Source organism: Prionailurus viverrinus, chromosome F2, assembly GCF_022837055.1.
Source record: "Prionailurus viverrinus isolate Anna chromosome F2, UM_Priviv_1.0, whole genome shotgun sequence".
Taxonomy (NCBI): Eukaryota; Metazoa; Chordata; class Mammalia; order Carnivora; family Felidae; genus Prionailurus; species Prionailurus viverrinus.
Genome location: NC_062578.1, coordinates 83,538,492 through 83,560,068, shown reverse-complemented (window position 1 = coordinate 83,560,068; position 21,577 = coordinate 83,538,492). Strand labels below are relative to the sequence as shown.

The 21,577-nt window shown below is 46.7% G+C and overlaps 1 protein-coding gene across 4 annotated transcripts in view; it reads left to right on the top strand.

Annotated features, from left to right (window-relative positions):
* Positions 1-21,577, top strand: part of ARHGAP39 (Rho GTPase activating protein 39) — a 110,105-nt gene that overhangs the window by 67,581 nt on the left and 20,947 nt on the right. For all 4 annotated transcript variants that reach the window (XM_047842347.1, XM_047842345.1, XM_047842344.1 and 1 more), the window contains one exon: positions 16,050-16,133. In XM_047842347.1, coding sequence (XP_047698303.1) covers positions 16,050-16,133 — 84 coding nt within the window. The remainder of the gene's footprint in view (positions 1-16,049; positions 16,134-21,577) is intronic.

Below are 21,577 nucleotides of genomic sequence, written 5' to 3'. Positions count from 1 at the left end.
TTTCTCCAGCTTTCACAGGTATGAAGCCCATATCTCTGGTGATAAGGGTGTCTTTTTACTTCTTTTTTTTTTTTTAATTTTTTTAACGTTTATTTATTTTTGAGACAGAGAGAGACAGAGCATGAACAGGGGAGGGGCAGAGAGAGAGGGAGACACAGAATCTGAAACAGGCTCCAGGCTCTGAGCTGTCAGCACAGAGCCCGACGCGGGGCTTGAACTCACGGACCGCGAGATCATGACCTGAGCCGAAGTCGGACGCTTAACTGACCGAGCCACCCAGGCGCCCCTCTTTTTACTTCTTAGTACAGGGAGGGCATTTTTCATGTGGGAGGTTTACTTCCTGCTCTCAGGAGACAGAGGTGTGTCTGATGACCTTGCACCGGGGTTTCTCAAGTACCTTCAGTGCAAAAATAATAATCAGTTTGCCATCGTGGTACATTTTGAGGTGGCCTGCCCTGGGCCCCTGCATTGGACACACCAGAGGTCAGAGGCCGAAGAGGCAGTGGCCAGGTGGCATGAGGAGGTTCAGAGGGGCTTTTGGGGGTTGTCCCCAGAAAGTGGCGCTTCCGCTGGTGAGGTTGAGGAACCCCAGGGATGAGCACTGTGGAGAAAGCAGATGGGTGCGTGGGCTCCACCTCTGGCTCCCTATGAGGCCCACGCTGTGCAGCAGCCCAAAGGCCTGCCTGAGCTCTCTCCGACCCAGCAGCTCCAGCAGCCTCTGGGCTCATCAGATAAAGTCTCACTTTTATTGGATTGTGGTGCTTTTGAACTCTTTATCCTATTGGTTGCTGACTCATCTCTGTAATTAGGTGGACAGATTGGATTCTTTTTAGGATTCTGTTCACAAATGTGTCTGTCACCCACACTCTGGGCACCGACTGGAGAAGCGGGCCACCCTTCTCTGCCCTGCACCCTGCTACCTGGGGGCCGGAGTATCCTTTCCAAGTTCCTTGGATGTTCTGTGGGGTTGTGGGGTTACTGGGTCAGTGTGGGGCCAGGATTTCTACAAGAAGCCCTCTTTGATTTGGAGTACAACTGTGTTGAGTTTATGGATCAGTTTAGGGGAAATGGGTGTCTCCATTGTCTTGTCTTCTCCCACGTTAAGATGGTATGTGTTACACTTCTCTCCACAAAGGGCTTGCATGTTTTTTAAGGTTTATTTCCAGGTGCTTTATCTATTTTATATTTCTTGTTTCTTTGTTTTTTGAGATGTTTATTTATTTTTGAGAGAGAGTGAGAGTGGGGTAGGGGCAGAGAGGGGCGGGGGCAGAGGATCCAAAGTGGGCTCTGCGCCGACAGCATCAAGCCTGATGTGGGGCTCGAACTCGTGAACCACAAGATTGCGACCCGAGCTGAGTCGGATGCTCAACTGCCGAGCCACCCAGGTGCCCCTACGTTTCTTTTTAAAGTCCTGCTTGGGGTGCCTCCATGGCTCAGTCCGTTAAGGATCTGACTCTTGATTTTGGCTCAGGTCGTGATCTCATGGTTCGTGACATCGAGCCCCACGTCAGGCTCTGTGCTGATAGCACGGAGCCTGCTTGGGATTCTCTCTCCCTCTGTCCCTCCTGGACAGTTGCACGTACACTTGTTCTCTCTCTCTCTCTCTCTCTCTCTCTCTCTCTCTCTCAAAATAAATAAACTTAAAAAGTAAAAATAAAAAAGTCCTGTCTTCTCCTCATTCCTGGTGCATGCACACAGATTGTTATATATCAGTCTTATTTCTGGGCTCTTGCTGATCTAACACCAGGCCTGGCCTTGTCCTAGCACTCAGGCTGCATACCTATACCTGTAATGCTGTGACACTGTCAGGCACAGTGTCAGGTTCTTTACTGTGAGTCACACTTTACTGTCAGGCACACTGTCAGGTTCTTTACTGTGAGTGGATGTACCATTTTATCAAGTATTCTTTTTGAGTCTATTGATATCAGTGTTACAGGTTGAACTGTGTCTTCCCCCAAGAGATATGTTGAAGTCCTAACCCCCAGGACCCCAGGATGGGCCCTTATTTGGAAATAGGTCTCTTCAGATGTAGTTAGTAGAGTTGTGATGACGTCACATTGGAGGAGGGTGGGCCTTAGGTAGGACCCGTGTCCTAGTGAGAACAGAGACATGAGGAGAACACCCTTGGCAATGGAGCGAGAGACAGACGGATGCGTCTACAAGCCAGGGGACGCCCAGGGTCGCCAGCACCACCAGGAGCCAGAGGAAGGCTGGGAGTGGTCAGAAGGAACCAGCCCTGCCCACAGCTAGAGCTTGGACTTTCAGCCTCCGGAACTGGGAGAGAATGACTTTCTGTTGTTTTAAGCTGCCAGTTTGCTGCGCTTTGTCACAGCGGGCCCGGGACCCAGCCGCAGTCAGCATTTAATTCTATGTTTCTTGCATTCCTAGAATACCCGGTCTGTGTCATTTTCAAAATAGATTCAGATTGCTAATATTTTTTTGAGGCTTTTTTCCTGTGTTGATAGGTAAAACTGGCCTGTACTTTCCTTCTTGTGTGTTTGGGAGAGTGTCCTCTGAAACGCCCTGCTTCCAGGTTGTCTGGCTGCACACTTACACACCACCTGGGGCTGTGGCTGTGTGAATACGTTTTTAACTACTGAATCAGTGTCTTGAATATGCACAGGAATATGCAGGTTTTTTGACATCTCAAATCCAATTTTATAAAGTGTTTTTTTTTTTTTTATATTTGAGAGAGAGAGGGCGCAAGTGAGCGAGGAGGTGGGGGGGTGCAGAGAGAGAGAGAGAGAGAGAGAGAGAGAGAGAGAGAGAATGAGAACATCATGCAGGCTCCACACTGTAAGTGTAGAGGCCAGTGTGGGGTTTAAACCCATGAACCTTGAGATCATGACCTGAGCCAAAATCAAGAGTCAGACACTTAACTGACAGAGCCACTCAGGTGTCCCCAATGGTAGATCTTTTCTGACTTAAATTTTTTTTTAAGTAATCTCTACACCCAACATGAGACTCAATTTCATGACCCCAAGATTAAGAATTGCACGCTTCACTGACTGAGCCAGCCAGGCGCCCAAAATATTTTCTGATTTTAATTAAGATTTCTTCCTTGACTTGTTCATAACTTACAAATGTCTTAATTTTCAAAACTATAGGGTTTTTTTTCCATTCTTGTTCTTTATTGCCAACTTAATTTCATTTTGGTCAGAAACCATGGTTTTTGTTTTTATTTTTGTTTTTGAGACTTGCTGTGGCTTAAATCCTGAATTTTTGTAAATGATTTTACAAAATTTCAAAATAATTTCAAAAATATTTTCTTTTCCGTTTGTTAGGTCTAGGGTTCGTTAGATCAAGTCTGTTGTTTGTGTTGTTGTTTAAGTTTATTTATTTATTTTGAGTGACAGGGGCAGAGAGGGAAGGAGAGAGAGAGAGAGAGAGAGAGAGAGAGAGAGAGAGAGAGAGAGAATCCCAAGCAGGCTCTGCAGTGTCAGCACAGAGCCAGATGCGGGGCTTGAACCCACCAACCATGAGATCATGACCTGAGCCGAGATCAAGAGTCGGCCACTTACCCAGATGTGGCTCACACACATCAAATCTGTTGCATCGGTCCAGTTTCTTGCTGATTTTTTGTCTGCCTGATGTATCACTTCTGAAGAGGTAGATTCGCCTGTTTCTCCTTTTAATCTGTCACTGCTTCCTCTGTGTTGAAGCTGTGGATTGCACATGAATTTAGGACTGTTACGTTTTCCTGGGGAATTATTCCTTTAGTCATTATGTCATCACGTTTTTGCCTTGAATTTGGCTTGCTTTGATCCTGGCATAGCATTGCTGTTTCTCATTGGTTGGTATTGGCCTCTTAACATCATTCCCCAAACTACTACCCTTTCCTTATACTTTGAGTGCGTTTCTTCTAAATAATGTATAGCTGTTGGGTTTACTTGACACCTACCTGCCTTTGGTCTGACAGGATGATTGCCGTTCTGTTTACTTAGATCACTGACACAGCAAAAGGATTATCATCTTTGTGTCCTTTCAGGTATGTGTTCTTCACTGCTGCCCTCTCCTCCCCCGGTTGTCCCCATGCTGCTCCCACTCTGCGCACCTGGCATGCGTCTTGCAGGTCCCAGGTGCTCCTGTGACGTGTGGGCCGTAGGCTGGGTGCCTCCTTCATGGGTACTGCTTTTCCAACCACTGATGGCGCTGCACCCGCCCCTGCCCCTCCATTGCCGGGGTCTCGGTGCGGGCCCAGGGGTCTGTGCAGCAAGGCCACCAGCAGTCCCGGCACCGGACTTCAGTTGGTGGGGTGGGGAGCGTCTCACCAGCACTTTGATTTCTGTTTCTTCTTTGCCTCTGATTCTTATTCTTTCTTCTTGAGTTCATTCGCCTCTTGAGTTTTCTCTTGTGTTTGTTGGCTTATTTGTTTTTGCTCATTTTCCCACTGGCGTTGCTGGCTTACTTTCTCTGTTAGTTTGCAGGAGTTCCTGTGTTCCTGATATCAATTCCTCATTGCTTTTAGATACCATGAGTGTCCTGTCCTCTGTCACCTGACTGCTAACTGGTCCCTGTGTCCTTTCGATGCAACCAAGTTTATTAGTCTTTTGGCCTAGTGGTTTATGCTTTTAACGTTTTATTTAAAAAGTTCTTCCTTGGCCTACATCCAAAGATACTCCCTTCCATGTCTTGCATTTTCCTTACAGTTTATCTTCACATTGAGACCTGCATCTGCCTGGAACTACTTTCCTGGGGGGAGCTACTTTCCTTCTCATCTCCAAAATGCCCAACTTTGCCCCAGACCACAGTCACGCCTGTGTGTCTGCTCACATCAGCGGCCCGAGCCCTGGGTGGTGAGGAACCCCCTTCTCTTCTTGATCTTTAAGACTGTCTTAGCTGGGGGCACCTGGCCAGCTCAGTCGGTTAAGCATCTGACTCTTGATTTCGGCTCAGGTAATGAACCCAGGGTTGTGGGTTGGAGCCCCATGTCCGACTCCGCGTGGAGCCCACTTGATCTCTGTCCCTGTCCTGTTTGCACTCACACACGTGCTCTCGCTCACTCGCTCTTTCTCAACAACAAAAAAGACTGTCTCAGTCTCAGCTGGTTACGTGCCTTACTTTCGTCGTATAAATGCTACAGAAGATCCAGGGGGCGTTCTCATTGGACCCATTGACTTGCGTTCTGAGGAGTGCTGACCCCTGACAGGTAGCCGGTCCCCCGTGCCTGCAGGGCCACTCAAGAGGTCTGCGGTCTCTGGTTCCCAGCCGCTTATATTTGCTGCTGCTGAGTGAGTAGTTCCTAAGTTTGTGTCCCCTCATGTTTGGCTGTTACTATTACAGAGAACTAGTAGACTGCCTTTCTCTTTGGTTTTGCCTTTTACTAGGTTAAGTAGATTTGGTTTTATTTTCCCTTCTGTCATGTATCTTATTATTCCACGGAATTTTTCTTCCGTGGTTGTACTTAAAATGCTTGTGGGCATGTGGGACTTACCAGGACTCTGCAGCCAGTGTCGCCTTGGCCACAAGGTTCCCAACCCCAGGAGGCCTTCTTTCTTTTTCAGTTAGCCCCTGTGTAGATTTGCCCACTTTTCTGTTTCTTTGCCCCTGGTTCCTTCTTACCTCATTCTTCTTTAGATAATTCTTTCCTTTCTCCTCTGTAAGAACATGTGAATGGTAAATTTGCTGTCTTGATCTTATAGAAAATATACCACATTTTCCCTCATTTTTGAGAGTTAGCTGAATCCATGCACGTCAGCCGGGACATTGGCCCCATCTCCTCTCCCCAGGGCTGGCCGCCTGCCTGAAACTATTCTGGCTCATTACCAGCCACCACTTCTGTTCATGGCAGGTAAGAGCAATTCTGTGGTGAGGGTCCAGACGGTTTACACAGCAGAATGTCATCCACTAAAAATCTCCTTGTTTTCAACCAGAAGCAGCTGTCACACAACTCCCAGAGGTATTTTCCCTCTGGGTGCCACGTTTGAACAGAAGAGCCACGCTTATGTGGTGGCTGTGCCACAGGACAGAAGGTCACATGCACAACTTCAGTGCACACACTTACAGATGCACACACATGTGCTCTCACACAACACCCCACGTATAGCTGTTAAGGTGTCTCGGTTTAGGGTGCAAATCAGATTGGGTGCAGTTGGACTGGACTGCTGTGTTGGGTACATTTTGGGAAGGGCTGCGAGAGCCTCTGGGCTGCTGGAGTTCCAGGGTGCAGCAGAGCCCTAGGCTGTGGTCCCTGCAGCGTGGGGGGCATGGGGGGTTTCGGCTGCTTCTGGGTCTGGGGGTATACAGTCTGCAGGTCCCGACCCTGCTCCCCCCGAAAGAGAGCCCTGCCAGCCCCCCCCCCCCCCCCCGCCCTGCCCCAGCTCTTCTCCCAAGGGTCACCATGCTCAGCAGCTAGGCTGGCCCGGACCTGGCTGTACTCAGGTGAATCTTGTTTTAGTCTCCAAGAGTGTAAATTTATTTAGCTTCTGTTACATATTCTAATCATTATATTGTGTCTAAGGAATAACATCTAAAATGTCTGCATTCTAAAATTTATTGGGCTTTTTTGTTGTATAAGTGATAATGCAATTTGGAAATATTCTGTGGACACTTGAAAACCAGTGTTCCCAGAGGACCTCAGTGGCTCAGTTGGTTAAGTGTCTGACTTTGGCTCAGGTCATGATCTCACAGTTTGTGGGTTCGAGCCCCATGTCGGGCTCTGTGCTGACAGCGCAGAGCCTGTTTAAGATTCTCTCTCTCCCTCTCTGCCCCTCCCCTGCTTGTGTTCTCTCTCTCTCAAATAAATAAAAACTTTAAAAGAAAAAAAATAGTTTTCCTAGTTTACGAGTATGAAATCCCATGTTCATTTATGCATTTTCACTGCATCAATGACTTATTTTTTCCTTTTGATGTCACGGGCTGGGCCTCAAGGCCCTATGGGCACCTTGTTCTGCCTGTGCAATTGTAGCTCTGTGTGCTTCTGCCCTGTGTTAGCCAGTATGTCAGATTTAATTGTGTTACATCTTCGACATTGAATACGTCCTCTGTCGTCAAAAAAGGACTTTCCTGGGGGCGCCCTGGTGACTCAGTCAGTTGAGCGCCTGACTCTTGATTTTGGCCCAGGTCATGATCCCAGGTTCATGGGTTCAAGAATGCCCTGTGCCAGGCTCTGAGCTGAATGTAGAGCCTGCTTGAGATTCTCTCTCTCTCCCTCTGCACTTCTCCCCTGCTCTCCTGCTCGCTCTCTCTCTCTCAAATAAAAAAAGATTTTCCTTCTCATGGAATCCCCTTCAGGTGATGCTCTGGCATTGCTCTAAAGCCTTTCTGTTTACTTGTTTGTGTTTGTAGTTTTGCCCTTTTTTTGTTTTGTTTTGTTTTGTTTTGTTTTGTTTCAGTTTCCCAATTAGCTTTGGTTAGGACTCTCTAGAGCATCATGTGTGGATTTTATTATTTCGCCCAGTATAAGATGCTGTCCTTTTTTTTTTTTCAATGTTTATTTACTTTTGGGACAGAGAGAGACAGAGCATGAACGGGGGAGGGGCAGAGAGAGAGGGAGACACAGAATCGGAAACAGGCTCCAGGCTCTGAGCCATCAGCCCAGAGCCTGACGCGGGGCTCGAACTCACGGACCGCGAGATCGTGACCTGGCTGAAGTCGGACGCTTAACCGACTGCGCCACCCAGGCGCCCCAAGATGCTGTCCTTTTAAGGCAGGAGGCTCAGGGCCCAGCCTCTGTCACCCCATGTGTGCTTCTGACAGCTGTCTTCAGCAACCCGTGTTGGTTTTCATTCTCTCTGTTGGTGTGGAGTGTTTGTTTGCATGTGTGTGTCACTTTTGCCATAGTTTGAATGGCATCTGTCCTTTTTTATTCAAGGATATCATTACAGATTTTTATTCTTGTTGAAAACAAAAGAATTTTGTGCTTTTTAAAAATGTTTGTTTATTTTGAGAGAGAGAGCATGCACATGCATGAGTGGGGGCGGGGCAGAGAGTGGGAGTAAGAGAGAATCCCAGCGCAGAGCCCAGTTCAGGACTCGAACCCACGAACCCTGGGAACATGACCTGAGCTGAAATCAAGAGTCTGACACTTAACTGACTGAGCCACCCATGCGCCCCAAGAATTTTGTGCTGCTTAATCTTTTTTTTCCCACTAATTTACTGAAATTCTGAAATTAACCTCTGCCCCATCCATCTCTTTCAATGAAATTCTTACAAATGTGCCCTTAATAACAACAGATCAAGCCATATGAATCAATGACATTTGACCTCCGTGATGGGGCATTGGGTCAGGCGCTCGGTCTTGCCTGCCCATAGCCCGCCTGGATGCTACATCTCCCCTGCCACCTGCAGAGTTCTGGAGCCGGGTTCTCCCGGTGGAGCCTTGAGGTTGGCCTCGCTGTCCTCTCAGTCCATCAGTTTTGTCTGCTTTTTTGCTTTTAACCTTGGTTGTTGCCGAGAGGGAAAGTGACTCAGCCGTCCACCCAGTGGGCCTTTGATATAAGTTTTATGTAGACTTAGATTTCCACTTTGATTTTTGAAAAGATGCTCCTCTTCCCAGAGGGACAGAAACAACCCCTCAACAGCTTTGCTTCCTGAGGTAGAGGTTTTGGGGTGAGGCAGGTGTGGATTTTTCTTTTTCAAATTGGTGGTAGTTTGGGGCGCCTGGGTGGCTCAGTCGGTTGAGCGTCCGACTTCGGCTCAGTTCATGATCTCGCGGTCTGTGAGTTTGAGCCCCGGGTTGGGCTCTGTGCTGACCGCTCAGAGCCTGGAGCCTGTTTCAGATTCTGTGTCTCCCTCTCTCTCTGCCCCTCCCCCGCTCATGCTCTGTCTCTCTCTGTCCCAAAAATAAATAAACGTTGAAAAAAAATTAAAAAAAAAAATTGGTAGTTTTACTGATCTTCCCCCTCCCCATTATGAAGATACAAATTTTCACAAAAACCGTTGAAGTAGTCCAGGAAAGCATAATGAAAAGACAAGATCCCGCTCAATGTTACGATTCTGACCTCGTTTCTTCTCAGAGGGGGAGGTGACAGGCATCAACAGCCATGTGTAAAGCATGCATTTTGACACGTGTTGGTGTGTGTGTGTACTTGTGAGACTGCACAGTCGTGATTGTGCACATCCCTGTGGGCCACGAGAGTCTCCTTTCCCTCGTCACCCCAGCCCTTCTTGGTGCTGCCACTCACTCCCAGGGAGCCACCGATCTGCCTGGTGTTATTATGGAGCAGTTTGCATTCTTCAGGTGTTTATATAAATGGAATCAGACAGCATGGACTCTTTTTTGCCATCTTTCACTCGGTGTAACTGTCTTGAGAGTCGTTACGTATGTCAACAGCTCGTTGCCTTTTCAGTGCTGAATAGTACTCCGTTGTGTGGGCCCTCCTCCTTGAGATGGCATTTCGGTTGCTTCCAGGTTTGGCTGGTACAAATAGAGCTGCTGTGGGCATTAAGGTAAATACCTGTGCACACACACGCTTTGATTTCTCACAGGCAAATAAATGCCCAAGCACGTTGTGTGACCCTGCAGTGCGGTGCACAGACATTTACCACTGTTGTGTCCTCTTGACGAACGGATCCCATTATCATCACGCAGTGCTCCCTGATGCCTCATAGTGCTCTTTGTCCCCAGATCTGTTTGTGTTAATACAGGCACTCCAGGTTTCTTTTGAAGTGCCACCATGGTATCTCTGTTTCCAGCCTTTACTTTTAACCTGTTGTTATGCTTTTATTGTAATTTTCTCTCAGGCAGCACATTGTTGCGTCCCGCTTTTTTATACAGTCTGTCTTTGCCTTTTATTTGGGGATTTAGACCACTCACATTTAATGTGATTATTTGTTTTTTGTTTTTTAATTTTTTCTTAATGTTAATTTATCTGTGAGAGACAGAGAGAGAGCATGAGCAGGGGAGGGGCAGAGAGAGAGGGAGACACAGAATCGGAAGCAGCTCCAGGCTCCAGGCTCTAGACTCTGAGCTGTCAGCATAGAGCCCAACGTGGGGCTCAAACTCACGAACCATGAGATCATGACCTGAGCTGAAGTCGGACGCTTAACTGACTGAGCCACCCAGGGGCCCCTTAATGTGATTATTTGCATGGTTAGGTTTAGATATGTCATCTTGCTTTTGCTTTTTTTTTTTTTTGGTCCTCTCTGTTCTTTGCTTTTTTGGTTTTTTTTCTTCTTTGGGGTTAATTGAACATCTTTTAAATTCAACTTTATGCTCTGCTTTTTACTCTCTGCTATGTTTTTAGTTGCTGTTTGGGGGTTTATAGTGCATATTAACTGATCAGACTGGGCCTTCAGGCAGTTTGTGATACATCACCGCACCTGTGGTGTGAGAGCCAACAACACACTCCAGGCTTCCTCCTGGTGCTATCATAGGTAAACCACTTAATACGCTCGCTATTTTTGCTTTAAGCAGCCAGTTATGTCTCAAAGAGATGAAAATAAAAGGAAAACATTTCTTACATTAACATCTAGTTACCATCTCCGGTACTCTTCACTTCTGTTGTAGATTTTTACGTGGTTGATTGACCTCCTCTGCCCGAAGACTTCACCAAACATTGCTTGTGATGTGAGTCTGCTGGTGATACCTTCTTTTACATGTGTGTGTCTTAGAAAGTATTTCCCTCTCAGGGGCGCCTGGGTGGCGCAGTCGGTTAAGCGTCCGACTTCAGCCAGGTCACGATCTCGCGGTCCGTGAGTTCGAGCCCCGCGTCAGGCTCTGGGCTGATGGCTCAGAGCCTGGAGCCTGTTTCCGATTCTGCGTCTCCCTCTCTCTCTGCCCCTCCCCCGTTCATGCTCTGTCTCTCTCTGTCCCAAAAATAAATAAACGTTGAAAAAAAATATTAAAAAAAAAAAAAAAAAAAAAAGAAAGTATTTCCCTCTCATCTGTGAAGCGTGTCCCTGCTGGGTCTCAAATTCTTGGTGGACGGTGTTCCCATCTTGCCACACTGCCCTCCTCAGCCGCGTCACTTCTGGTGAAAGGTCTGTCCTCTTCCTCACTTTGTGTCTGGACAGATCGTGTCCTTTCTCTCTGCTTCTTTTAAAATGTTCTCTGTTGCTGGTTGCGAGCAATTTATGATTTGCCTTAGTGTAGTTTTCTTCATGTTTCTTGCTCAGGGTTCATGGGGTTTCTTGGACCTATAGGTTTATAGTTTTCATCAAGTTTGGGAAATGTTTGGGGTTTTTTTCTTCTGATATTTTTTTTGATCATCCCTGCAGAGCTCCAATCATATGTAGAGTACACCTCAGCTCACTGATGCTCTCGAATTTTCTTTATTTTCTTTCTTTCCTTTTAATCTTTGTTTTCTCTCTGTTTCATTGGGTAGTTTATACTATTATGCTTTCAGATTTGCTAATCTTGGGACACCTGGGTGACTCAGTCAGTTGAGTGCCCCCCTCTTGATTTTGGCTCAGGTCATGATCCAAGGGTCATGGGACCGAGCACTGTGTTGGGTGCTGCACTGAACATGGAGCCTGCTTGAGATTCTCTCTCTCTTCTTGCTCCTTCCCTGCTTGTGTACGTGCATGTGGGTGTGCACACACACACTCTCTGTCTCTCTCTCAAATAAAAAACAAACAACAAGAACAAAAAGACAAATCTGCTAATCCTTTCTTCTGCAACGCCTGTCCTGTTGTTAAGCCCTTCCAGTGTATTCTCCATTTCAGATATTGCAGGGTTCTCTGGAATGTAGATTGAGACTTGTTATCTATTCCTTCTCTCTGCTTACCATGTTTGGTCCTTTTTTAGCCTTTGAACATATGGAATAGTTTTAATAAGTCGTAACATTCTCGTTACTAATTCTGTCATCTGTGTCAATTCTGGGTCAGCTTTGATTGATGGATTTTCCCCTCACAGTTCATTTTGAGAGAGGGGCTGCTCCTGAAGAGGGAGGGCTCTTGATGTGCTCAAGGAACAGCAGGAAGGCTAGAGGGGCTGCTCAGAGGAATCATAGGGAGTTGCTCTGGCCTACCTTCCAAACCAGTTGTAGGTATTCATCTGTTGTGGCTTGTGATGAGATTTTACATACTTCATCTTTGAAAGTTTTTTTTTACACTGGTAGTTACTGCTAAATACTGATTGTCAATCCGTGAGCATCACTTGGAAGGCATTTATCAAATTCTCTTAGGGGCACCTGGGTGGCTTAGTCAGTTAACCGTCCGACTTTGACTCAGGTCATGATCTCCTGGTTTGTGGGTCCGAGCCCCACGGCCAGCTCCGGGCTGACAGCTCAGGGTCTGGGGCCTGCTTTGGATTCTGTGTCTCCCTCTCTCTCTGCCCTTAACCCACTCGCATTCTGTCTCTGTCTCTCAAAAATAAATGTTTATTTATCAAATAATAATGTTATTAATTAAATAAAATAATTAATTTTATAATTTAATGTTATTAATTAAATAAAAATGTTTATTTATTAAATAATAATATTAAATATAACGTTTATTATTAAAAAATTCTCTTAGATTCTCCTCTTGATATTTGCCTTTTAGTGTGCCCTTACATTGCAGATTAATAACTCCTACTGCAAGTTTTTGGAAGCTCTTCAGTTACACAGTAAAGTAGACAGAGACAGAGAGAGAGCATGAGCAGGGGAGGGGCAGAGAGAGAGGGAGACACAGAATAGGGAAATTTCGTCTGCACTGGCACTTACATAAGGTCTGGAAGTCCTGCTGGAACTGTAGTTTGACACTGGAAGGTGTGTGACCTGGCTCGAACCCCCTGCGCTTCCCCCACTCACTGCTCCTTGCGCCTTAGCACAGCGGCTTTGTTTCTGTCCTGGAGGGTGCCACACTCTTCCTCCTTGAGCTTCCTCTGCCTGGTCTCTTGTTTGCCCTGTTCACTGCCCAAACACGCCTCCCAGAGAGCTGCCTCTGACCTCCCTCCCTGGGCCTGCTCCATGTCTGGGTCCTGCAGATGCCTGAGGATCTGGTTCATTCTGCGTTGGTCCCACACTGAGGGCGAGTTCTGTGGCAGCAGAAATGTGTCTGCCTTACCCATCTTGTGTCCCTGCCCCCAGCCCAGGCCCCGCATGGAATGCTTCGGCAGCAGTCTGGAGGAGAGGTGAGCCCTGGGTACCGGTGGCTGGAGTTAGAAATGGAAAGGAAAATGTCAGGGTCCCTGAAGGCCCAGGGAAGTGTGCCACCATAGAATTCAAAAGGAGGAGGTCTGAATACCTCCAGAAGGTAATGGTGCCATCCTGGTGGTGGAAAAACTGTGTTGGCTTTGGCTTTGAAGAAAAAAGAACTGTGCGTCAACCTGCCTGGGTACAAGTCAGGCAAAGCCACAATGAGCACAGGAACATACGGGTGATAGCTGCAACTCGGGCCAACCACCAGGTGCTCCCAGCTCTGCGGGATCTCTGTCGGCTTTTGGTGGCCAGCCGGAAGGAGGAGGGATGTACCAACTGAGGTAGATACATGTATAGACACCTTACAGATGTGTTTGCGCACATCACTCTTCATGTTTCTAGCTTTTTCTGTAGCATGATTACATGTTAGGAAATACCACCAGCATTTGCCGTTCATTTATTCAACTTCAACTTCTATTCATTTATTCTCACATTTTTATGGGCGCCTAGGTGGCTGAGTTGATAAAGTGTCTGACTTCAGCTCAGGCCATGATCTCGCGGTTTGGGAGTTTGAGCCCCGCTTCAGGCTCTGTGCTGACACCTTGGAGCCTGAGGCCTGCTTTGGATTCTGTATCTCTCTCAAAAATAAATACACATTAAAAACATAAAATAAAATAACATTTTTATTAGAGAAGCAATGCACATTAGTTGTAGAAAGTACATATAATTACATGGAAGAAAAATTATAAAGCCCATTAAATGCTATGTATCAGTTTTCTGGCATTTACCTTTGCAGTTTTGTTTTCTTAAGTTATTTATTTCGAGAGAGCGAGAGAGTGCATGTGCACGAGTCAGCCAGGGACACAGAGAGAGAATCCCACACAGACTCAGTGATGTCCGTGCAGAACTTGACGGAGGACTCAATCTCACAAACCATGAGATCATGACCTGTGCTGAAATCCAGTCAGACACTTAACTGACTGAGTCACCCAGGCGGCCCCCTTTGCAGTTTAAAAAATAGTACAACAGCAGAAGGGAAGCAAAAATAATATAAAAACAGGGAGGGGGATGAAACATAAGAGACTCTTAAAATACGGAGAACAAACTGAGGGTTGCTGGAGGGGTTGTGGGAAAGGGGATGGGCTAAATGGGTAAGAGGCATTAAGGAATCTACCCCTGAAATCATTGTTGCACTGTATGCTAACTAACTTGGATGTAAATTTAAAAAATTAAATTAAATTAAAAGAATTTGGAAAAAAAATAGTACAACAGTATTTCCACAATTGCATTCTGCTTCTCAGTATGAACAATACTGAGCGAATATGAGTTCCCATTGCTAGACACGTGATTTGTTTCCAATGTACTTGCTAAGTATGAAATTTTTAATTCCTGTTTACTAAATTCTTATATACATTTAGGTCAATATTTGTGTTTTCTGCTGCATTCCAGAATCTGTGTAGTTCTCTACCAGTACAGTACTGTTTTAATTATTTGCCTCTATAATATTGTTTGTATCTAATGGTAAAAATTATTACTCCCATTATCATTTCTGAACTTTTTCTTAGTTATGCTTACATGTTTATTTTTTGGGGTTAACTTTCCAAACATTCTAAATTTTAAAAACATTTCTTTCTATTGGAAATGTTATAGAATTGAATACATTAAATGTATTAACCGATTTAGAAGGTATATCTTCATAATTATTGAATTTTCCAATCCAAGGAAACTTGTATGTATTCACATTTCTTTTTTTTTTTTTAAAGTTTATTTTTTTTTTTTATTTTTGGGACAGAGAGAGACAGAGCATGAACGGGGGAGGGGCAGAGAGAGAGGGAGACACAGAATCGGAAACAGGCTCCAGGCTCCGAGCCATCAGCCCAGAGCCTGACGCGGGGCTCGAACTCACGGACCGCGAGATCGTGACCTGGCTGAAGTCGGACGCTTAACCGACTGCGCCACCCAGGCGCCCCATATGTATTCACATTTCTTTAAGTACCTCATATATTTATAATTTTACTCATACTGACCCAACATACTCCTTTTTAACTTAATTCCTGGATTTTTAGTTTCTTTCTGTGGTGGTTATTGCTGTGATGAAAATGAACTTCTTTCCTAACCAGTTTCTGCTGAAACACAGATACTCGTCTCTCACTTCATGTGAGTGATACAACATTACAATCTCCCTAATCCTTTTGGTAGTTTTTCCCATGATTCCTTTACTTTTTCTAAGTTCACAACTAATGACAATTTTCTCTTTTTCAAATATTTAAATCTTTTTTTTTCTTGTCTTTACCGCACTGACTAGCATTTCCAAAAGTACGACATACTGGTGGTAAGAGGACATGTTCTTATTCTGACTTTAATGAGTATGCTTTCAGCCTTTTACTACTAAATATTATGCAGGCCTTGAGTTTAATATGGATACTCTTGATAAGGTTAAGTAAATTTTCTTTTACTTCTGGGTTACAGAGATTTTAAAGCATAACTAGACATTAATTTGCCCACATGCCTTTGAACATCTGCCAATATAATCACCTACTAATTTCTTTCCCAGATAATGAATGCCTGTTGTGCTCCACACCCCCACTCTTAAGAAGCTTATCATCCCAATGAGAGTATTTCTAACCCTGCTTCTTTCTCAGGTCATCTAGCCAAAGTCTCACTAACCCCATCACCATAGCCTTAGAGTAGAAGCCCCAGCTCCAAGCCATCTAAGCTCCTAACATCCAAGATGGAGCAGTCGAAGTCTTTGTCCTCCAGCTTCTGGAAGGGGCCACAGCGGGGTTGTCCCTGCTGGAGGGCAGGTGGGTCTCCAGCCCATTTTGTCCAGGCCATGTGCAGTGAGGCAGGCTTAGGGTAGAGGAAATATCCATTTGACATGGTGAAGGGGATGGCTTTGTGGGCTGGACACTGGGGTTATTCCTGAGAAACTAAAAGAATGACTCTTATCTTCTTAAGAGTGAAAGGTTTATTGTTTTGAATGTACCATATTTTAAACGTATTACAGTCATGCTCATGTCTTTTTTTCATCTTGTTGTGTTTCAGCTCTTCACCACCAGGAGTGTTCCTTGAGAAGGACTATGAAATTTACCGGGATTATAATGTGGATGGACAACTTCTTCACTACAGGTAGAACCCACTGTGTCACACTTGGCCCTGTCTTCTGACTCAAGGGTGGTGTTTCTGGCGGCTCTTAGATGAGCTGGAGAAGAATCTGGCTCAACAAGAAGCAATGAGCTAGGTGTATGCAGCACGTGGGGCCCTGTACTAGCCAGAGGAACATGAGGAAAAGCTGTTGGGGCCACCAGCGCATGGGTAGAGGCCTTTTGGAGTGGCCTCCAGGCTCATGTGGCAGCTTTGGGAAAGCTGGAAGAAGCTTGTCACTGCCCAGTTTGGAGAGCTGTGGAGCCCATTGCTCTTAACAGAGGAGTGAGTCCCTGGGCGATCCTCAGCATGTTCTCTCCTAGAGCTCTAGGCTAGGTGTCACAGTGCTTCCCCAGGCAAAGTCAGGAAGATCGGTGTTAATCACAAGGAAGGAAGTGGACATTGATTGGTCTCTCTTGGTCATGGGTTGGCCTTGCAGAGTATCGGAAGGTTCCAGAGATGACCCTTAGGACCCAAGGGCACAGAATCTGTCAGACTGGGCAGGGGCCATCCTCAGCCCACTCATAGCTCCAGGTGGGGTTCCGTGCCTCTTGGTGGCCTAGGTGCCCTCAGCACAGACCAACAGGAGTGATACCAGTGTTAAGTGAGGAATTTGACCCCCTGAGGGGTCTCTGGTGGTTTGCTCCGACATTTTAAAGATCAATGTTGGAAGTGCTAACTGGGTTTGTTGATAGGGGATGGAATCTGAGCCTGTCTGGGCCCATCAGTGTGGGTGTGTGACTGAGGGTATGTTCTGCACCAGTGTGAGTGCATTGAGCACTGCTCTGGTGGGCTGCCTATCAAAGCCCCCCACACTCTGCAGGGTACGTGTGACCACCTGGGCTTTGGTGGCCTGTTGCTGCACTGGCCCTGCCGCCCTGGGTGCCATCTGAGCTGGGCATGAGAATAGCAAGTTGTAGTTTTAGGAGTGCAGCCATTTTGCACACGTGATACCCACTTCCTAAGGAGGTGGCAGCAGAGTAATTCCTGGCCGCCGCCGCCGCCGCCGCCACCGCCTCCTCTTCTTCTTCTTTTTAATCTTTGTTTTTAAGAGAGAAAGATCAAGAGAGAGAGAGGGAGAGCATGAGTAGGGGAGGGGCAGAAAGAGAGGGAGACAGAATCTGAAGCAGGCTCCAGGCTGTCAGGCCAGAACCCAACACGGGGCTCGAACTCACAGACCATGAGATTATGACCTGAGCCGAAGTCAGATGCTTAACCGGCTGAGCCACCCAGGCGCCCCGTCCTACAGCACGATCTTGATGGCCCACAACGGACAGGCCACGCCGTGCCTCCTCGGGCCACAGCCCTCAGCACCCTCTGCCAGGCAAGGATCTTTTTTTACCTCATAGCCCCTGAGGGGGGCCTGGCGCCAGCGTTGTGTCATTACCTGCTGAGTGATGAAAAAAAGTACAAAAATAATGCTTCATGCTTGTTGAGTGTTTCCTGTATGTCAGTACTGAGCTGAGGACTTTATCGTATGCACATTATGTTACTTAATTCTCATAAGAACCAAGGAGGACACTAAGTCAGTGATGGTAAGTGATATTCCCAAGCCCCGCAACCAGGGAGCAACAGGCTGGCATCCAGTCTCAGATCTCTGGATTCCAAAGCCAGCAACCAGGAGCAGAGTTCCCAGGAATGGGAGCCTGCATCCTGAGTCCTGCTACTGTGTGACTTCTCCTCAGGACAGCGAAGCCGAGCTGCTGGGCATCATTGTCAACTGGTGGGTTCGGTTCCTGGCTGTGCTGAGTGGGCCATGTAACTGGCGTGTTGGAGTAGGCTGCCTCATCCACCTCCAGTAATTGGAAGTCGTGGCCTTATGCAGAAAGATCCAGCAGTAATCAGAGGACGGAGGCAGAGATGGCAAACTATACGACTGGTTTAAGACACTTGGGATTTCTACTTTTGCAGCGGTAGATTAACTTGTCTGAGACCAGCCTAAACACAGAGAGCAAAATAGATGAAATTGCCCTGAAGATCTACTAAGGTGTGAGGACTTGAGGGCTGAGGAGGGATCAGTACAACCCAGCACACATAAGATACTGCCTCTCCCCCAGGGTAGTTGAGAAGCTGAGCCGACCTTTGAGTGGTTCCATGACTCCAAAATCAGAGTCACAAAAAGGAGCTCTAGTTAACATTCCATGTGGACCCCTGAAAGGCTACCCCCAAACCTAAACCAGCCTTCAAACCTAAACCTGATTTCCCGTCAGCTCAGTCTGACATGGGATTCAGGTTATCTGCCCTTTCCCCAGCTGCCTGTCAGAAACAAAAATAAACCCAGAGCCTCAAATTATCTCTACAGTTTTTCATACGTAGTCCTTAGAATATCAGTCTAAAAATTATCTATGTAGAAAATCCTAAAGAATTGACCAAAAAACTCCTAGAACTGATAAGTGATTATGGCAAGTTTGCATGATACAAAGTAAGTTTACAAAAGTCAATTTCTTTCCTATATACTAGCAATGAATAAGTGGAATTTAAAATTAATACCATTATGCATTAGCACCCCCAAAAATGAAATGCATAGGTGTAAATCTAGCAAGATATATACAAAATCTATATGAGGAAAACTACAAAACTCTAGTGAAAGAAATCAAGAACTAAATAAATGGAGAGATATCCTATGTTAATGGACAGGAAGATTCAATATTGTCAAAATGTCAGTTCTTTCCAACTTGATCTATAGATTCAGTGCAACCTCAATCAAAAAACCCCAGCAAGGTATTCTGTGGATATCAACAAACTGATTCTAAGACTTAATGGAAAGGTGAAAGATCCAGAATACCTAACACAGTATTCAAGGAGAACAATGTTGGAGGACTAATACTCTTGATTTCAAGACTTACTGTGAAGCTACCCTAATGAAGACAATGTGGTATTGGCAAAGAACAGACAAATAGGTCAGTGTAAGAAAATAGAGAAATAAACCCACGACAATATAGTAAACTGATTTTGACAATAGGGAAAGGCAATTCGGTGGAGCAAGGATGGTCTTTGCAACAAACAGAGCTGGGACAACTGAACCCCCACATGTAAGGAGATGAATCTAGACACAGATTTTACTGCATGAAACTTAGCTCAAAATGGATCTCAGAGCTAACTGTAAAGCTCAGAACTTACTCATACAAGATGACACAGGAGAAAACCTAGACGATTTTTGGTATGGTGATGATTTTTAGATACAACATCAAAGGCACCATCCATGAAAGAAATCATTGATACAGTGGAACTTCATTAACATTAAAATTTTCTTCTCTGTGAAAGATGTTGTCAGAGAGTGAGAAGACAAGTCACAGCCTGGAGCAAAATATTTGCAAAAGCTAGACGTGATAAAGGACTGTTATTTAAAATATACAAATAACTCTTAAAACTCAACAGTAAGGAAACAACCTGAATTTAAAATGGGCCAGTGGGGTGCCTGGGTGGCTCAGTCGGTTAAGCGTCTGACTTGTGATTTCATCTCAGGTCACAATCCCAGGGTTGTGAGATTGAGCCCCTCATCGGGCTCTGCACTGACAGTGTGGAGCCTGCTTGGGATTCTCTTTCTCCCTCTCTCTGCCCCTCCCCTGCTCACACTTTCTCTCTCTCTCCCTCTCAAAAATAAATCATTAAAAAATAAATAAAAAACAAAACGGGCCAGAGACCTTAACAAACACCTCATTAAAGAAGATAAATAGATGGCAAACAATCATATAAAAGATGCTCCACATCACATGTTATCTGGGAAATGCAAATTAAGACAACGAGATCCGCCCGCACACCTACTAGAACGGCCAAAATCCAGAGCACCGACAACACCCGATGCTGGTGAGGACGCGGAGCCACAGGAGCCACAGGAACGTTCGCTCGTGGCTGGTGGGAAAACGGAATGGGGCAGCCACTTTGGAAGACAGTCTGGAGAGTTCTTATAAAATTAAACATGCTCTGGCCACGTGATCCTGGAGTCACACTCCTTGCTGCTTATTACCTAAAGGAGATGAGAACTTGTGTCCACACGAGAACCTGCACACGGGTGTTCACAGCGGCTTCATTCAGAGCCCCCAAACCCTGGAACAGCCGAGGTGTCCGTCAGCAGGTGAACGGACAACCTGTGGTCCATCCAGACAACGGGATGTGGGTCGGCACTAAGCAGGAACGGGCTGTCGAGCCGTGAAAAGACCTGGAGGGACCCTAAATGCATATTACGAGGTAAAAGAAGCCAGTCCGAAAAGGCTACGCACGGTACGATTCCAAGTCTGTGACATTCTGGAAAAGGCAAAACCGTGGAGACGGTAAAAGACGAGTGGGGGCCAGGGGCCGGGGGGACGGGAGGGACAGAGGATTCAGGGCGTGAAGCTACTCCGTGTGACACTCTCAGTATCGGGCACACGGATCACACGTCTGTCCAAACCCGCAGAATGTGCGGGCCTAGAGTGAGCCCTGAGGTAAACTGTGGATGCCGGCTGCTGACGAGGCATCACGATCAGGTACCCGTGTCCGTTCACTGACTGGGACGCAGGTACCACTCTGGCGGGGATGCTGACAGTTGGGGAGATCGCACACGAGCGGGGGCAGGGGGTATATGTGAAGTCTGCGTACTTTCCCCTCCGTGCTGCTGGGAACCTAAAAGTGCTATAGAAAGTTTTCTCATCTGTGCCTAGGTGCAGAATGTTATGGGTGAGGGCAAAGTTGTAGGAGGGGAGTGTGGTTGAAAAACAGGACCTGAGATGCTGGGGGCGGGGGGGCGGGCAGTGATAGGTGGCCCACCACCCCATAGGAGCACAGGCAGGTACTGAACCCAGGAGTGAGGCCTACAGAGAGATAACCATATTGAATCCAGAGTTAGGCCGCTGGAAGGACCACCCTGGCTATCTGCTGTAGAAATAGTTCTGTGCCCAGTGCTGGGGTGGGACCAGGGCAGAGATGCACACACAGAAGCCCTTGTAGTGAATGTCATGATAGGTACCAGAGGTGGGGGCGGGCCTGGGGGAAGCTGTCTGGGCAGGAGAGCCCCCTGGAGGGGAAGGCTGCAGGGCTGTATTAGGAGCTATGTGCAGGGACCTCCCAGGACAGGAGCACAGCCACTCTAGGCTGCACTGCCCAGGAGTCAGGGCCCCAGCAATGAAGCGTGCATAGGTCATTTACAGAGAAGCCCCCCCAGCAAGTATCAGGCCCCTGAAGCCTGAAGCTCCCATTTAGGAAGTGAGGAGGACGCTGAGAAATGACCAGATCTCTTGGGCCATGACCCCAGATACCTATGAGGCTGAGACTGGCAGGTAATGGGTTCAGGCTGATAGCTGGGCCAAACTTCCACCTCTCCCCAACAGGTAACCTGTGCCTGTTCCCTACCCAGAACCTCCCCCAGGTAACCTGTGCCTGACCCCCCCCCCAGAACCTCCCCCAGGAAACCTGTGCCTGTACCCCCACCCACCCAGAACCTCCCCCTGGAA